This window comes from Penicillium brevicompactum, assembly GCF_028827555.1.
Source record: "Penicillium brevicompactum strain IBT 35665 chromosome Unknown utg000001l_segment0_segment1, whole genome shotgun sequence".
In the NCBI taxonomy this organism is placed as follows: Eukaryota; Fungi; Ascomycota; class Eurotiomycetes; order Eurotiales; family Aspergillaceae; genus Penicillium; species Penicillium brevicompactum.
This window is the reverse complement of record NW_026623204.1, coordinates 1-15,049: the sequence shown is the minus strand read 5'-3', so window position 1 is coordinate 15,049 and position 15,049 is coordinate 1. Positions and strand designations below refer to the sequence as shown.

Below are 15,049 nucleotides of genomic sequence, written 5' to 3'. Positions count from 1 at the left end.
AGGGGCTGTGAGACAAAAATTCAAATCACACCATTTGAAGTGGTACCGAAGAAAGGGAAAAAGAAACACAGGAACGAATGATTTGTAGGTCAGCGGGGAAAAAGAGATAGTATGCAATAATCCAAACAAAATGAGACCACGGAGATGATCAAAAAATATAGGGCAAACAATCAAGGGTAGAAAAAAAAAGAAGAAGAAAAAAAAAAAAAAAAAAGACGAGACAAGGGAGTATGCATGTCAAATGCGGGTCATTAAGGTACCTGCTTCAAAGGACCCCCCTCTTATCGCGGGGGTATAAAACAGGCAGCTTCCTCGCCTTTTTTCCCCTCGTCGTCATACGCTCTCTCACTCATACAATCTCACCCCAAGACGCAATCTACGCACATCATGACTCTGTACAACGTGAGTATGAGTTTAAATTGTTAAATTCTATACTAACTTTTCATAGATCACTCTCAAGACCGATGCTCCCCCCGAGGAACTGGAGAAGTGTGTCGCACTACACTGTGTTCCAGTATCGCAAACTGACTATCCATAGAGCCAAGGCTGACCTGAGGGAGAAGGGTGGTATCATCCGACATGAATACAGCATCATCAAGGGCTTCACGTGAGTCGCGCATTGGCCCTAGGTTATGGGCCTTATGGTTCTTGCTTGGAAACTAACAATGACCGATGGTAGTATCGAGTTCCCTGATGACATTGCCCAAACTCTGACTCTCGAATCCACCCCACATGTCCATGTCGAGCGGGATGGCGCCGTGGAGACTCACTAGATCGAGTCAACCTGACTTCGCCTGAGACTCACAGTCGCCCCATATCCTTTGTTTGGGCTGGAGTGCGTGCGAAGCAGAACCGAGATACCCGGGGGTTTTTTTACTTATCGTTTTTGAGCGAGATGCCTTGATACCAACTATGCGACTGCTCTCATGCGAGAAAGTTATGCATATCTTATGACTAGCGTTTGAAATGCCAATTACGGGCCCATGAAGACGGGACCTATTCTTTGATCCAAATGGCGTTCATGTCACGATGTACTCCGCAGATCCCCGAGCCTCGTAAATGGGAAGAAGTCCAAGAATATACAAAAATCACATATTGTAGAATCCAGCACGTCTGAGACATTGTTGATAAGACCGACGATATCCGCTCCATGCAGATCTTCGTCACCGCCTCGGCATTCGCCATCTCTCCCACGCAACCTCCGCTTCGTCATTACAACTCGCAATGGCAACCTCAATACCCCGAGCTTTGTCGTTACGACCCGGCTGCAGGTCACCGATCAGGTGTCACCTCTCTCGTCAATCATCCACTCAGAGTCAAAATTGGGCTGGTCGCCCATTTGACGTCGCGAAAGACAGTGTCGCGCAGCTGGCTGCTAGTCCTCGTCGACCGTTGACCCTTGCAGATCTATTGAAGTATGCTTGTCGAGCCCCTCAACTGGAAATTGACAGCCAAAGCTGACTGCAGACTGTAGACACGGTCGACCCCCATTGGACAAGGAAGCCCTCCTCGCCTCGGCCAATTTCACACTGTCCCTCCTCCCCGCCCGGTTGGCCTCTCGCATACAGGCATTGCGAAATTTGCCATTTATCGTCGTCTCGAATCCGCACGTTTCCCAGATTTACCATAACTACCTCCATTCGCTTTCGACCCTTTTACCGTACCAACAAAGCCGCATCACAACGCTTGAAGAAGAGAACCAATTCGGTGATGTGCTGGCGGATCTTGTACAAACACATACAAATACGATTCCAGTCCTCGCACGTGGCTTTCTGGAATGCAGGAAATATGTCAGTCCAGCAGATGTCACAAGCTTTCTAGACACCCATCTGCGTGCGCGTATCGGTACACGTTTGATCGCCGAGCAGCACCTGGCTCTTCATTTCGCCTCACAACCAATCGGCGGCGAGCCATTCAAAAGTCCCGACACCCCTGCACCGAAGAGTTCCATCCCACCGAATTACATAGGAGTCATCGACACTGCATTGCAGCCGGCACGCATCATACGGTTATGTGAGGACTTCGTCGGTGAGATCTGCGAATTGAAGTATGGCGTACGGCCGAGTCTCCAGATTGGAGGTGATCCCGATGTCTCTTTCGCCCATGTCCCCGTACACATTGAGTACATTATCACGGAACTTTTGAAAAACGCGTTCCGAGCGACCATCGAAAATGGAAATGAGCGCGAGCCTATTGAGGTGACGATCGCCGCAGCGCCAGATGTACCGGGGAACCAGCCGCCCACCTCGGGTGACAAAGATAATAATGATACTGGGTTTGAGTTGGACTCGGAGGGTGAAGGGCCCAATCGGAACGAAAAGATCGGTCATTCCACTCCTGCGTCGCAAAGTATCACAATCCGCATTCGTGATCGAGGCGGCGGTATTCCACCTGAGGTCCTGCCTCACATTTGGTCGTACAGCTTCACAACCTTCTCGGAAGATGATTTCCAAACCTCTGACAATGGGAACTTGGATGCCCTGAATACCATCTCTGCTAGTGGTGGCAACCCCAGTACCATTGCAGGTCTTGGATATGGGCTGCCGCTGAGCAGAGCGTATGCTGAATACTTTGGTGGCAGCATCGCCGTGCAGAGCTTGTGGGGATGGGGAACTGATGTGTACTTGACGCTTCAGGGAGTTGGCAGAATTGATTGAGCACAGAATTAGATACCCTTGACAAGACTGAATTTTTAGCCAGCTTCGGCTTTTTATATCACTCTTCCTTTACACAAAACTATAGTCTTGACGTGGCTGAAGAAGGGACGAACAGCTCCATAAAATCTGAGATCAACATATTTGAATCTTGAACTGCTTCAAGTGTCCGACAGATATCTGCTGCAGAGAACAGATGCCCCATGTTTCTCACAAACTTCTCCTGCACCGCAGTTGGTGTTTCGGGGTTTCGCGCATGTCCCACTGGATATTCAATAAGCACCTCAGGCAACTCAAGACCATTCTTGAGATGGACCGTCATCCCTGCACCGATGCTTTTCTTTTCAAGATTCAAATAGTCATTTTGAAGACCAGAGTCAGCCTGGACCACAATTTTTGCCCGCAAAGCTTCCAGCTCCTCGCTTTGTGCCCAGAAACTCCCGTCAAAATAATCTGCAGCTTCTGGTGGACTTCCTTTCAAGAACGCCAAAGCAACCACGTACTGGATGCAATGGTCTCGATCCGCCGCATTTCGCAGTGGGCCCTTTTTGTCAATTATCAGAGACGCAGCTTCCGTCGTCCTCAAGTAGATGCTCTCGACATCCCCCACAGGATCAACAAATCCCCTTTGTCGATACAATCGGGACTGTAAAACAGCAGCCTCAACAGCCGAGATCGCATGCCCCTCCACAGGCATAGTCTTAATCAAGACATTGCGCACAGTCCAAGACCCAAAAGCACGAGGAAAAATGAACCCATTCTCACCAAACGTCCTTTCCCAGAAGCCAAATGGCCGCGCGCTCAAAGCCTCCGGTGATCCATCCTGGCCCTGTTGTATCATCAGGGCCAATTGCATAGCCCTCCTCGCCGCATCACCGGCCGCCCACCCTTTCCTCGATATAGTATTCGAACCTGTTCGGTACAATCGACTCGGATGACCATCCATCCAGACATGAGATAATGTCGCCATGGCTTGTTCTCTTGTTAGTCCAAGTAGCCAGGAGACAACGGCTGCGGACGCCAGTTTGACCAGCACTACATGGTCAATCCCGTAGGCATTGAACGCATTCTGCATTTGATAACACCCCTGTATCTCATACGCCTTGACTAGAGCAATCAACAGTGTCTGCATCGTCATCGGTAGCTCTTGCTGGGAAGTCTGTTCCTCTTTACTCGTACGCGAAAGCCAATCCATGACCGGTATTATAGCGGCGAGATTATCTGAATCGTGATGTCAGTAATAGACCCCCTTGGCCCACTTGTGGTATATTGGGTTACCAGACGGATGTCCCCATTCCGCACCGCCAAGTGCATCGTTGTGATCTAGATACCGTATCAAAACCCCCATGTCGAATGCCCCTTTCAGAGGGTCGACTTGCAGGTTCGTTCCGGGGACTTTGAATCCATTCGGTACGATTGTATTCTCGATTACGGGGCCAAGCAGCCTGCGGCATGATTTGCTTGTTGCTGCTGTCTCAATGGCGCAGCCTATTGTATCAAGGAGAACGGTGCGGGCGCATTTCCACATTTCTTCGTCGTTTTGGTCGAGTTGATAATCGTAGACATATTCAATGACATTGATTATGGGCTGGTCGTACGGAGGAGACATTTCAAATGCAGTTAAATGATAGTTGATTCTGATAGCCAAGATATAGCAGAATAGAACATGACCTAGTGAATTGTTTGATCGCACGATCATTTGCTTTTGATATAGCGATGTTACGATTCCAGGAAATACTCGATGTGACCCGAAACTAGTACCTTCATGCGCATCAGATGAAACTCTTCAGTTTCCCTCCGAGCGGTGCCCCAATCGGCCCCTGTTTACGCACTTTCCAAGGTTTCACACAATAAAACCTGGTATTTGATTTGTCATGCAGGACATGAGTTGCCCCCTATGGGGATGCATAGATATTTTGCTTCTAGGTTCCAAGAAATATGACTAACAGACTCCATCGTCTCAAAACCCGCCGACTCCTCGCACCCTCTGTACAGCACCAATAGCTCCCTTGGCCCAGCTAAACCGGCCAGGAACAGGTCCCATAGAGCCAGGTGGTATCTCATCAGTCTTTGGGTCGTGCCAGCAGCCATCTTTAGGACTTGCGGCACCATACTTGGCAGTGTTCTGATTGCGATCAATCAGCTCGAGCCAAGCTCGACAGATCATTGCCGAGTCGATAAGAACATTGATTTCCTGGCTGTGGAAGAATGACTGTGTATCAAGGTTTCCATTTCCTTTATGAAGGTTAGCTTGATTGCGAATATAAACAACCGATAAGATATAATGTCGACGACATACCCTGAATAGCAATTTGCTCATCAACAATCATGAGCTTGATGTGACAGCTGCGTTTCTTGAAACTGTTGTGAATGGGACGGGTCTGGTCCTTGCCGACATAGTAGCACACCCGTAGGCAAGACTTCTCCTCATCTGATTTCAGAGAGTTGTATAGTCTGTTGGCGATCATCTCGTTAGTCCCGTTTTGGAACGGAAGCAACTCGCCTGCATCATTGTACCCAAGACAGAGATAGCAGGCTACAATGACACCGCGACGAGCAGCGTTGATGAGGGGCTCGATTAAAGGCTCGGCATTCATATTTGGTGTTTGAATGAGAATCGATTTCTGTGCATGATTGATTGCCGAGATCCAGGCAGAGTTCTGGGGTGTGTGGATACTGCTGTGGTTTGGAGCTTGAATAAAGTTAAGCATGAGATCGAGGGTTTGGATCTGGCTTTTTGGCTTATGACTTACATCCAAAAGGCTCCCGATTTACCACAGCCATTGCGAAGGGCTCATGAGGGGGCATCACCATGTAGGGGGTCATCACCGGGTCTTGATCGCTGTCTGGCGCATCGCCAGTCGTGTCTGGCTGGATAGTTGTATCTAGTTGAAGGTCAGAAGAATGATTGGGGGATTGATCATGTATCAACATACTAAGGTGTCGGCTCACAGCCTGTGTGGGTGTCTGTGTTTCTGTTGGTTTCATACATTCGTTAACTCGGCGAGCCTCGTGATGATAGTCGAGATCGTAGTGCGGAGACTTGGTTGTATGCTCGGGAAGAGCCTCAGCTCCATTCTGTGAAGGAGCCCCGTTCTCCTGCTCCGCGCCTTTGTAGCACTGGATTGGGGCATCCCTAGCGGGTGAGTTCAACAGAGGGAACGGAGGCTCAAGAGGCTTTCCCCAGGACAACAATGCAGCATCGTAGAAAGAGTCAACGATGGGTCCCTCGATATGAGACAGCATCTCGAGGTTGTCGTTGTCTTGAATATTACTACTCTGTATGAGAGCCATGCGCCGGTCTATAACGGTAAACTTTGCATGGAATGTGCCAAATATGGGCCGGTGGAAGTTGATGACCTGGAGATCAACATTGGGGATCTCGCTCGCAGCAGGTAGCCTGACTTTGCCGCCTACATACTGGTCCTCTTTCACGTTGAGTCGGTTATCCCACGCCTGTAGACCGAGTTAGTACCAAATAAGTAAACGGAGCAGCGGAACTCACCTGCCGAGGATCTCCACGGTCATAGATCATCTTCATTACTATCTTTTGGCCTCGTTCGCCAGCTCTTTTAGAGAGCTCTCGGATGGCATTTGTGATGAGTGTTGATGCGTCGGAGTGAATCCAAAAATTGGTACCTAGAAAAATTTCATGCTCGGCACGCACAATGCAATTTGCTAAATGGCGACACAAATCTGGCAAAGGAGCAACAATCGTCAAGGGCAAAACTCCCGTGCCGCCCAAAAGAGGGGGAGAGACAACCCCCGACATGGGGTTTTTCTCTAAAGAACACAAGGCGTCGTGATAGACCTAAATTGAATAGTTAAATGACTGAATCCCCTCTGAAGGAACAAACCAACCTTTAAGAATATTTCACTTGTTTCGGTTGATTCAAAATTTCCACACGCGCGAGCCTTCTGCAGCTCGTCCAATTGCTCCCATTTGGATGCTTCGTCAGAGTCCGAGCCCGATCCTTCTCCATTGTGATGGGTATGTGGGAGATGATGACCCTCAAACAGCTTGTGGAAAACCTTTTGCGGACACTGCGATGGGTCAAGGGCCAACTCCGAGGTCACTGTCTGCTGCCCGTGGGACATATTGTACAATTTGCGCGAGACCATGGTACAGGTAGCACGATTGAGGCTGATGGGTTGTCGAATCAACAGAACGACGGAAACAAAAACGAAGGAGCAGGTTGCAGCAAGTATCTCGAGCACATCTGTGAAGTTTCGTGGGTATAGGGCGTCCATTATTGAAGGTATGATTATGACGTATGTGCTTGGCTTCGCGCCGGGTCGGAGATAGTACCTGTAACGAGTCTGGGCAAACAACTTGGTCCAAAGTGGACAGGGCGGATGAAGTTTGGATTGGATCGAAATGAACCAAAATTGTGGTGCCTAAAGGCTCAGCAGCTGGGCGTGGCCTGGAGTCGCAAGGCTGCGAGCAAGATGACGCGCTTCAGCCCTACAACGTCATCCGGTCTCCACAAATGCTTGTTTCCCCTGCGGTTTCACCAAATCAGGAAGCGATCGTATTATTGGTAGGGCTGCGTCGCAATTTGGACTGCAAATATACACCATGGGCCAAGTTTGGAAAACATGGTTGGTTCCCACATGAAGTCTTGGTAAAAAGTGACTAGTGCAATGTACAGTGAAACAACAAAGCAGGATTTCCACAAACGCCCCTTGGCTTCATTCATTCCACACCGAAATAATTTTACATATTTGCATCTGTATATCGCAAAGGAAAAGAGAAAAAGACAGGAAATCACTGAGTGAGTTACTCGTCACGGACGGCCTCTGCTACGGCCCATTCAGCGCGTTGATCCCCCAGATCTTTTGACTGTGACTCTTCCTGCTTAGCGTCCGATTTGGAGCCGTTTTCTGCCGACTGCCGAGCATTTGACGAATTGATGGTGGGCAACTCAATCCCGAGATCAATGTCTCGGACTCCCCACACCGATCGACGAGGTGTCTTGACGCCAGTCTGAAGATAAAGGTCCAACTCATCAATGTAGTCGTATGCGGCCTTGCTGGCGATGAACAACCTCTCATAGGAATCCAACCCGCCCAAGCGCCATTCGGGCAACTCTTTGCGTGCATCACCAAGGTCATACATTATAGAAGGGGAACCATCCTCATTGACTGCCTTGCGACGGTTGTATTTGATACCGCGACCGAGAGGTGAATATGATGGAATCTGTTGCTTTCTGAACCCTACCACCGGGTGGACAAATTCGCACGTATCGCCAAGCAGCTGTCCATCTTTGTCGCGCAAGTTGTAACCAGGGGTGCGTCGCTTCGATCCATTGAGGTAAAAGAATGGCGTGAAGCTATCCTCCAGCAGCCCTGTACCCCAGCCATAGGTGCGTTCCTTGATAATCTTTTCGGCCTTCTGGAATGGGGTCTTTAGGGCCGCAAGAGTGCGCTGGGGCCAGGATCCTTCATTCTGCTGATCATTTTCGCCGAGTGTGGAGATCCAAAACTCCATATCGGTTCTTTCCTTGACGAGATACTCTTCATCAAGCGAGAGGTGAGGCTTGATCTGGTCAAGCATCCATGCAAAGGTGATGCTGGACATCTCTTCCATATCACCTTCGTTGCGAAGGCTGTCGTCTGAACCTCCTCCAATATTGACATGGTAACCTGGGAACCACACTTGCTTCAAAGTTCGAGGGTGATCCTGGTGTTTCCAGTCATCTTCCATTTTGACAAACTTCCGGCCTTCTTTGTTCAGATCTCTGGCGGTCCTGTTGAGGTGGCGCGCTGCGCTGTTGATGTCCTCATCACTGCCCTTGCCGCTGCGCTTGAGCTTGATCGCATCTGCCAAGATATCTTGGTATTCCTGAGCTTTCTTCCCGACCACCTTTCTTTGATCTTCAACTTGCTCGGCGGACACATTTCCAAATCGTGGTAAGTACCACAAGGTGGGTGAGAATGAGTTCCGGTGCTCGTCGAGGGCCAAAGCGTGATATGCATGTTTGATATCTAGTGCTCATGTGTCAGTTGGCTACATCCATGGATTATTTCTCTTTGAATCGCCTCTGAGCGATGAGAGACATTGACTCACTGGCCGAAAGATCAACATTTTCCCAACCGCCTGAATCCGACCACCAAGTGAGCCATGATGGGAGTTTCACTCCGAGGATCGCTGGCATTCCAATGCTACCAACTGTGTCATATACTCCGACTACCTCCACGCTTCGCGACCCCTCCTGGGCCCAATCGCCCTGTGCTTTCTTTGAGAAGACGAACTCGTCGCCTTTTGCACCTTGCTTCTCGTCGGCCTTCCCTTCCATCCACTCGAACCAAAGATCACTGCCGAAAAATCTCTCGCCCGGCTTGTTCTTTTTGTAAATTTTCCAAAGATCCGGGAAACGATTCAAATTGTGTTTATTGCAGATTCCAATGTCCGAGATCAGTCCCGCGATGGCGCGAGCTGTGAATGCACCTCTCGAGAAACCAAAACACATGATCTGATCGCCGGGATTATAATTCAAGACGCAGAAATTGTACGCCTCCACAATATTTCCCTCCAATCCCTCACCAATCGCGCCTTGGATTTTCTCTCCAAGGGCAAGGGAAGTGGTACCGATTCCAGAGTCATACCAGACTATCTGTTGCCATTGCTTTCCATTATCGTCGGTTCCGATACTGTTCATGGCGCGACAAAGACGCGTCACGTTTGATGGAACATTCTTTTTTCCCGACACGGCAGACTGCCATGTTCCATCGCAGCAAATGATGATGCGTTTTGGGATGGGGGGAAGTTTGGCATCACGTCTCTGTTGAATAATATAGGGAATATCGTGTCCCTCCGAACAAAGTGACATTTTTCTCGCCAAATGAAGAATGTATTCAACGGGAGGGGGTAGTTTCTTTCTTGGGATTGAGGTATGTACGCGAGGCGGGCTTGACTTAATTTATGAGATGGCAAGAGAAGATCCCCTGTCAACCGTACCCTTATGAAACTAACAGCCATGGTGAACAGTGCTCGCGCTGAAATTCCCTCTTTTTGGTTCGCTTGCAGGAGGCTATAGGGGCTCTAGTGTCGGTGAGATACGCACTCCTACGCCACTTTTCGGCAGCCTAAGCCCTTTTTGGAGAGTTGGGGTGACCCAGCGTTCGTGTTGTCCTCAGCCGCTGCAGATATTGTGACTGTTCATAAGATCAGCTCCTCTTTTGCGGTTGAGCGGGCCAATAATAATGCAGATGATACTCACGCTTAAGGGCACCATCGGGGGCGCCCCAGGCCACCGGGTCAGCCCGTGCTGATCCTGCAGGGAAAAAGCAACAAGGCGGGCTGACGGTACAACCATCCTGGTCAGACTGCAATCTGGTTGTAATGGTACCAAAGTGATATAATAGCCCGAGCTGAGTGTGCAGGGACTTTGCAGGTCGCCTTATGACACCAAACCTGGGGAACAGAGCTAGCCAGATAAGGGCGACTCAACCATGGTACACCACACCCCCCGACCATGGGCGCCGAAAGGAAATCGTATCAAATCTTAAACTCGGTCCTTGACATTTCATTGGAGTTTCATTGAACAAATGAGATCGCTATTTTGGCCGCTCTGATACTATTTGCACAAAAGTTTGCTGCACGGTAACATGATTTGGCGAGATAGCAGGACTGAGCTCTGCATGTAAAGCTTCTTGGCTGCTGTTGCTCAGACTGAACTTGTTTTTCCTTGGTGACGACACCGTGATGATCATGCTTTTAGTGTCGTCAAAATCGATATCAGGGCGCCAATATTTCGTGTCTTGAGATCTTTTCAGGTCTTCGCTATTCAAGAGAGACAGTGGATATTGTCTGAAATTTTTGTCTTGGCGGTGGGTATCTTTAGTGCTCTTCTCGTCGAGCAGCCAGCGGAACAAAGGACGGAGAGTGATCAGGCTCCCCGCTGTAATGCCGAGGCCAGTCTCAATCACAGACCAAATTGCAATTTGCCAGGTGGAGTCTGAGAAAGTACTCCGTATTAGGTTCGAACTTTATCAAGGGGCAATCGACTGTCAACATACAAAGAAAGTTTTGATCGGAATAGAATCGCAGAAATGGGACCCGACAGGCCACTGCCACGCTAGCGCTGTAAAAAGTCAGTAGGATCCTTGGCAGGACGAAACGTGGGAAGAAATTGCATACAAGGCACCCAGGCTGAAAATTCCTCCCACCGCAAACTTCGTCCGGCGATTCATTTGCAGTTTCCACACCAGGAATGCGGGCAATATTCCCAAAGTTAGGTCACACACAATTGTGAGCGAGCTGTAAACATAGGCTGCATTTAATAACACGGCCTTTGAAAGACATTTTCCGGTACTCGTGTGGTCCACTTGTCGCCAGAAATAGGAGATAGGACGACAGTCGAATAACAGCAAAAGCCAAAACATAAGCCCAATCGATACTGTGAGAATCATTGTACACCATAGGATCATCCGGTGACATCTCTTGACTGTCAGTCGCAGAAGTGCCAGGGCGATGGATATCTTGGCAACAGCAGAGGTCCACACGTAGAGCATTTGACCAAGCCACCACCACTATGAAAGACGGTAATCAGCATATCTCCACAGAATAAGATAGTAAGTCTCGGTGTCCGCACTCACCAGGAGAGCTTTTTTATAGATGTCTACACTTGTAAAGTCTGTATATGTGTGACCGATGCCGTTCATCGATCCAACGATACAACAACAGCCCAAGAGCATGAAAAGGCACTAACAGGAGTGAGAAGCATATCAAATCGGAGTCTTTGTATGGTCTTACCAGAGCAGCAATCATTGAAGCATCATCCCAGCCAAAAGCACGAACAATACACAAGCGAACGAATGTTCGCAATGACACAATGGCAAGGGAAAGCGACATCATGACAATTGAGACGAGAAAAATAGCCAGGCTTCGGCCTTCCAAGGTCATTGCAGCTCCCATATTGAGGATAAAGTAGGATTTTCCGCGAGGTAGCCAGTCATTCAAACCTTGAAATCGGTTTACCAGTGCTCATTTTATCGACGTGTGAACTCAGTGGCAATCCCAAAAAGAAGAAAGGTGCAATCGACTTGATATAAGTAAGATAGAACAAGTAAAGCTCTAACTGGAACTATCCAGAGATCGAGAGAAACCAACATCCTATATAAATCGCCCCAAAAGCCCCGGATACCCCGAAGCAAAGGACCCATAATTGAAGCTGGCGCAGGTGGGGCATCTGTGAAATTATCTTTGACTGCCGGCCCGTTATTGAGAGAGGAGGCCCTAAGCGATAGCAGGGGCATATTGGCAGGCGCGGCCTCCTAGTCCCCATTCGAAACTAAAAGCGTGCGCTAAATTAAGGTACTAGTACCCAAATGAACGGACCGAGGCTTCTGGATAGTGCGACCCACGAGCACGGGTTGAATTGAGCCATAGATTTTTATTGTGGCTTTTCGCGATCTGTTTGATTTGCGGAAATGAGATCGAGTGGTTTGGGGCATTTGTGCCGAGATCGCGTGGTCCGCGTGGTCAAATTTCGCCAGATCTTGTTCTAGATCCCCGATCTTATCGTCTCAAAAAGCGCGATGTTTCAAATTAGCGCCAAGTGTTTGAAGATCAATCCCAATAACGAGATAAAACTGTTGTTCCGGAACCTTTGTGCGTATCTGCGAATGAAAGTTTCACACTTTTGCGATGCTACAGATTATCGCAAATACTGGCGAACAAAATCTTGAAATTTACCCTCGTTTACAATGAAAGGGGGTTTGACGACCTTGAAACAAAAGCGAGTCCAAGCGACACTTCAATGCTCTATCTAATTCATGATCAAGGTGAAAGTAGGCTCGGTTGATGCCGTTTGCGATCCCGGAGACCAAGAAGTATCAGGTCTGATTCATGCTGTCACTTTTTCCAAACTAATTTTGAGCTGAAGTATAGGTGTGGAGAATCCTCACGTCAGCTGGTCTAAGCCGATCCCCCAGCCCTGAAATTCAAAAAGCTTCAGAAACAGACATGATGCGAAATGGAACAAAACGAGGGAGTTCAAACAAGCACGCCTTGCAGTTGAAACATTACCAGATGACTGCGCAAGCTTCGCAAGTTCAAGTGAAACTCCGAGCCAGAAAGCCTCGAGTCCCTCAACCACCTGCTTCGACGAGACACGCGTGATTCCAAGAATATCAATAAGGCACCTGCTGGGTTTCAAAAATCCATGGATGATGTACCTGGCATCGGCACCCTTAGACTGTCCTTACTCTACGGCTGGTTAGAGTCTGACTTTTCTTTGCTCGTCTCGCAGTTGCGATTCGGATCGGAGACCAAATCCCGGTGGGTCTCGAATCTCGATATTGCCCCTCATCAACCGCAACCCACCAGGCACAGTTGTGCTCTTGGATGCTGGATTTGATCTCCGAGAGGAAGAAAAAAGTCATCCCGTGCACCAGTGGAATAAATCATAGCCGAGAAGTATGACTTGACCAATGCAATTCCGGTTCTTCCAACCCCCACGCCTCCTCATCGGAGTTGTGGCCGAGATGTCAATCCGTGCTTCCCCAGATTCTGGCGCTTTATCAGCAATGCTGCCCCTCAGCTGAAAAATATCCGGGCAAACTCTGAGAGAATTCTTCAGCTACCGCGGAGCGTAATCATACATTCAACTGGCAAGACTGCCTCATATCTACAGCACAATGTCAGGCTCTCTCTACTCAAATCAAGGCGATCGTTGCTCACATATTACAGGGTTTACACGGCATCATTCGCATTCTTTGAAGCTCTCTGGGAGGTACGCTAAAGATGTTCCTGCTTCGGACTTTCTAGTTCGCATTGAATCAAGCTGATCAATACAAACTGTATAGGGTGGCGTTAGACATGTTTTCGTCAACCTCGGATCCGATCACCCTTCCATTCTTGAGGCCATGGTGAAAGGCCAGAAGGAAAAGAGAGACCAGTTCCCAACAATCATCACCTGCCCCAATGAGGTTCGTCAACAATTACATCATGCGACCCACCTATACTAGCTTCATCGCTTCGGTACACAGTCCCGCTCACGCTAAATGTTTCATTTAGATGGTAGCCCTGTCGATGGCAGATGGCTACGCTCGATTGACTGGCGAACCGCAAGCCGTTATTGTTCACGTCGATGTCGGGACACAGGGACTTGGAGCAGCAGTGCACAATGCCTCCTGTGGGCGCGCTCCGGTTCTCATCTTTGCTGGTCTATCACCATATACAATCGAGGGCGAGATGAGAGGTTCGCGCACTGAATATATTCATTGGATCCAAGATGTACCCGACCAGAAGCAAATCGTTGCTCAATACTGCCGATACACCGGTGAAATCAAGACCGGCAAAAACATCAAGCAGATTGTCAACCGCGCATTGCAGTTTGCAACCAGTGACCCACAAGGTCCTGTATACCTGGTCGGAGCGCGAGAGGTGATGGAAGAAGATATTGAGCCATATCAGCTTAACCAGACTGTTTGGGGTCCTGTATCACCAGCAGCCCTGCCTGTCTCCGGCGTTGAGCTTATCGCCTCGGAGCTCGCAGCAGCGAAGAACCCGCTAATCATTACTGGGTATTCTGGGAGAAAAGCCCAGGCTGTGACTGAGCTAGTCAATCTGGCCAACAATTTCAAAGGAATCCGTGTCTTGGATACCGGTGGCAGTGACATGTGCTTCCCGGCTGACCACCCCGCATGGGTAGGAATGAGGTTTCCGGGACACGACCTAGTGGGAACATCGGATCTTATCCTTGTGATTGATTGCGACGTTCCCTGGGTTCCCACTCAGTTCAAGCCATCTGCTTCGGCGAAGATAATCCACATCGATGTGGACCCTTTGAAGCAGCAGATCCCGGTTTTCTACATCAATTCGATGGCAACTTTCCGTGCCGACTCGTCTACTGCTCTGAAGCAGATCAATGAATACATTGCCTCCCAGACTCCCTTGCAAGAATTCACCGCTTCTGAAGAGAATGCTATTTTGGGTCAGCTCCGAGATGAAGAATACTCACAGCGCCGACAAGAGATCAGAGAACTGGCCGTGGTACCTGAAGGAGGTGACGATGCTTCATTAAACATCAGTTACCTCATGGCACAGGTTCGCCAGGGTGTTCCTGATGATACCATTTGGGCCATTGAAGCCGTGACAAACGGCCATTTTGTCGCCGATCAAGTCTCAGCTACTCTTCCCAACTCGTGGATCAACTGCGGAGGCGGAGGTCTTGGCTGGTCCGGAGGTGGAGCCCTTGGTATCAAGCTCGCCAGTGACATGCAACACGGGGGACCAGGAAAGGGCAAGTTCATCTGTCAGGTCGTTGGCGATGGAACGTTCTTGTTCTCCGTGCCTGGATCTGTCTACTGGGTTGCTCGCCGATATGGAATCCCCATTTTGACCATTGTCTTGAACAACAAGGGATGGAATGCTCCTCGTCGGAGTA

At 49.2% G+C, this 15,049-nt stretch overlaps 6 protein-coding genes and 1 pseudogene across 7 annotated transcripts; 3 read left to right on the top strand and 4 right to left on the bottom strand.

The window, feature by feature from the left end:
* Positions 1 to 387: 387 nt before the first annotated feature.
* N7506_002438 (uncharacterized protein) lies at positions 388 to 773 on the top strand (the record flags this gene model as incomplete). Its single annotated transcript, XM_056951733.1, has 4 exons — positions 388 to 402; positions 449 to 489; positions 539 to 607; positions 680 to 773. 4 exons carry the CDS (start codon positions 388 to 390, stop codon positions 771 to 773), a joined length of 219 nt encoding a protein of 72 aa, XP_056814884.1.
* Positions 774 to 1,224: 451 nt separating this feature from the next.
* Positions 1,225 to 2,657, top strand: N7506_002437 (alpha-ketoacid dehydrogenase kinase family protein; the record flags this gene model as incomplete). Its single annotated transcript, XM_056951732.1, has 2 exons — positions 1,225 to 1,415; positions 1,475 to 2,657. 2 exons carry the CDS (start codon positions 1,225 to 1,227, stop codon positions 2,655 to 2,657), a joined length of 1,374 nt encoding a protein of 457 aa, XP_056814883.1.
* Positions 2,658 to 2,736: 79 nt separating this feature from the next.
* On the bottom strand, positions 2,737 to 4,353 carry N7506_002436 (putative 2-methylcitrate dehydratase (PrpD); the record flags this gene model as incomplete). Its single annotated transcript, XM_056951731.1, has 2 exons — positions 2,737 to 3,875; positions 3,933 to 4,353. The coding sequence occupies 2 exons, from the start codon at positions 4,351 to 4,353 to the stop codon at positions 2,737 to 2,739; spliced, it is 1,560 nt and encodes a 519-aa protein (XP_056814882.1).
* A 261-nt stretch (positions 4,354 to 4,614) lies between these two features.
* N7506_002435 (IQ calmodulin-binding motif protein) lies at positions 4,615 to 6,905 on the bottom strand (the record flags this gene model as incomplete). Its single annotated transcript, XM_056951730.1, has 5 exons — positions 4,615 to 4,889; positions 4,954 to 5,346; positions 5,408 to 6,110; positions 6,160 to 6,465; positions 6,516 to 6,905. The coding sequence occupies 5 exons, from the start codon at positions 6,903 to 6,905 to the stop codon at positions 4,615 to 4,617; spliced, it is 2,067 nt and encodes a 688-aa protein (XP_056814881.1).
* Positions 6,906 to 7,434: 529 nt separating this feature from the next.
* N7506_002434 (T6SS phospholipase effector Tle1-like catalytic domain-containing protein) lies at positions 7,435 to 9,487 on the bottom strand (the record flags this gene model as incomplete). The annotated part of the gene is made up of 2 exons (XM_056951729.1): positions 7,435 to 8,642; positions 8,725 to 9,487. 2 exons carry the CDS (start codon positions 9,485 to 9,487, stop codon positions 7,435 to 7,437), a joined length of 1,971 nt encoding a protein of 656 aa, XP_056814880.1.
* A 727-nt stretch (positions 9,488 to 10,214) lies between these two features.
* N7506_002433 (uncharacterized protein) lies at positions 10,215 to 11,574 on the bottom strand (the record flags this gene model as incomplete). Its single annotated transcript, XM_056951728.1, has 4 exons — positions 10,215 to 10,615; positions 10,805 to 11,189; positions 11,256 to 11,363; positions 11,413 to 11,574. The coding sequence occupies 4 exons, from the start codon at positions 11,572 to 11,574 to the stop codon at positions 10,215 to 10,217; spliced, it is 1,056 nt and encodes a 351-aa protein (XP_056814879.1).
* Positions 11,575 to 12,823: 1,249 nt separating this feature from the next.
* On the top strand, positions 12,824 to 15,048 carry N7506_002432 (annotated as a pseudogene). The gene is made up of 4 exons: positions 12,824 to 12,939; positions 13,186 to 13,393; positions 13,467 to 13,589; positions 13,678 to 15,048. Coding segments are annotated over exons 1-4 (1,818 nt in total).
* Position 15,049: the final 1 nt, after the last annotated feature.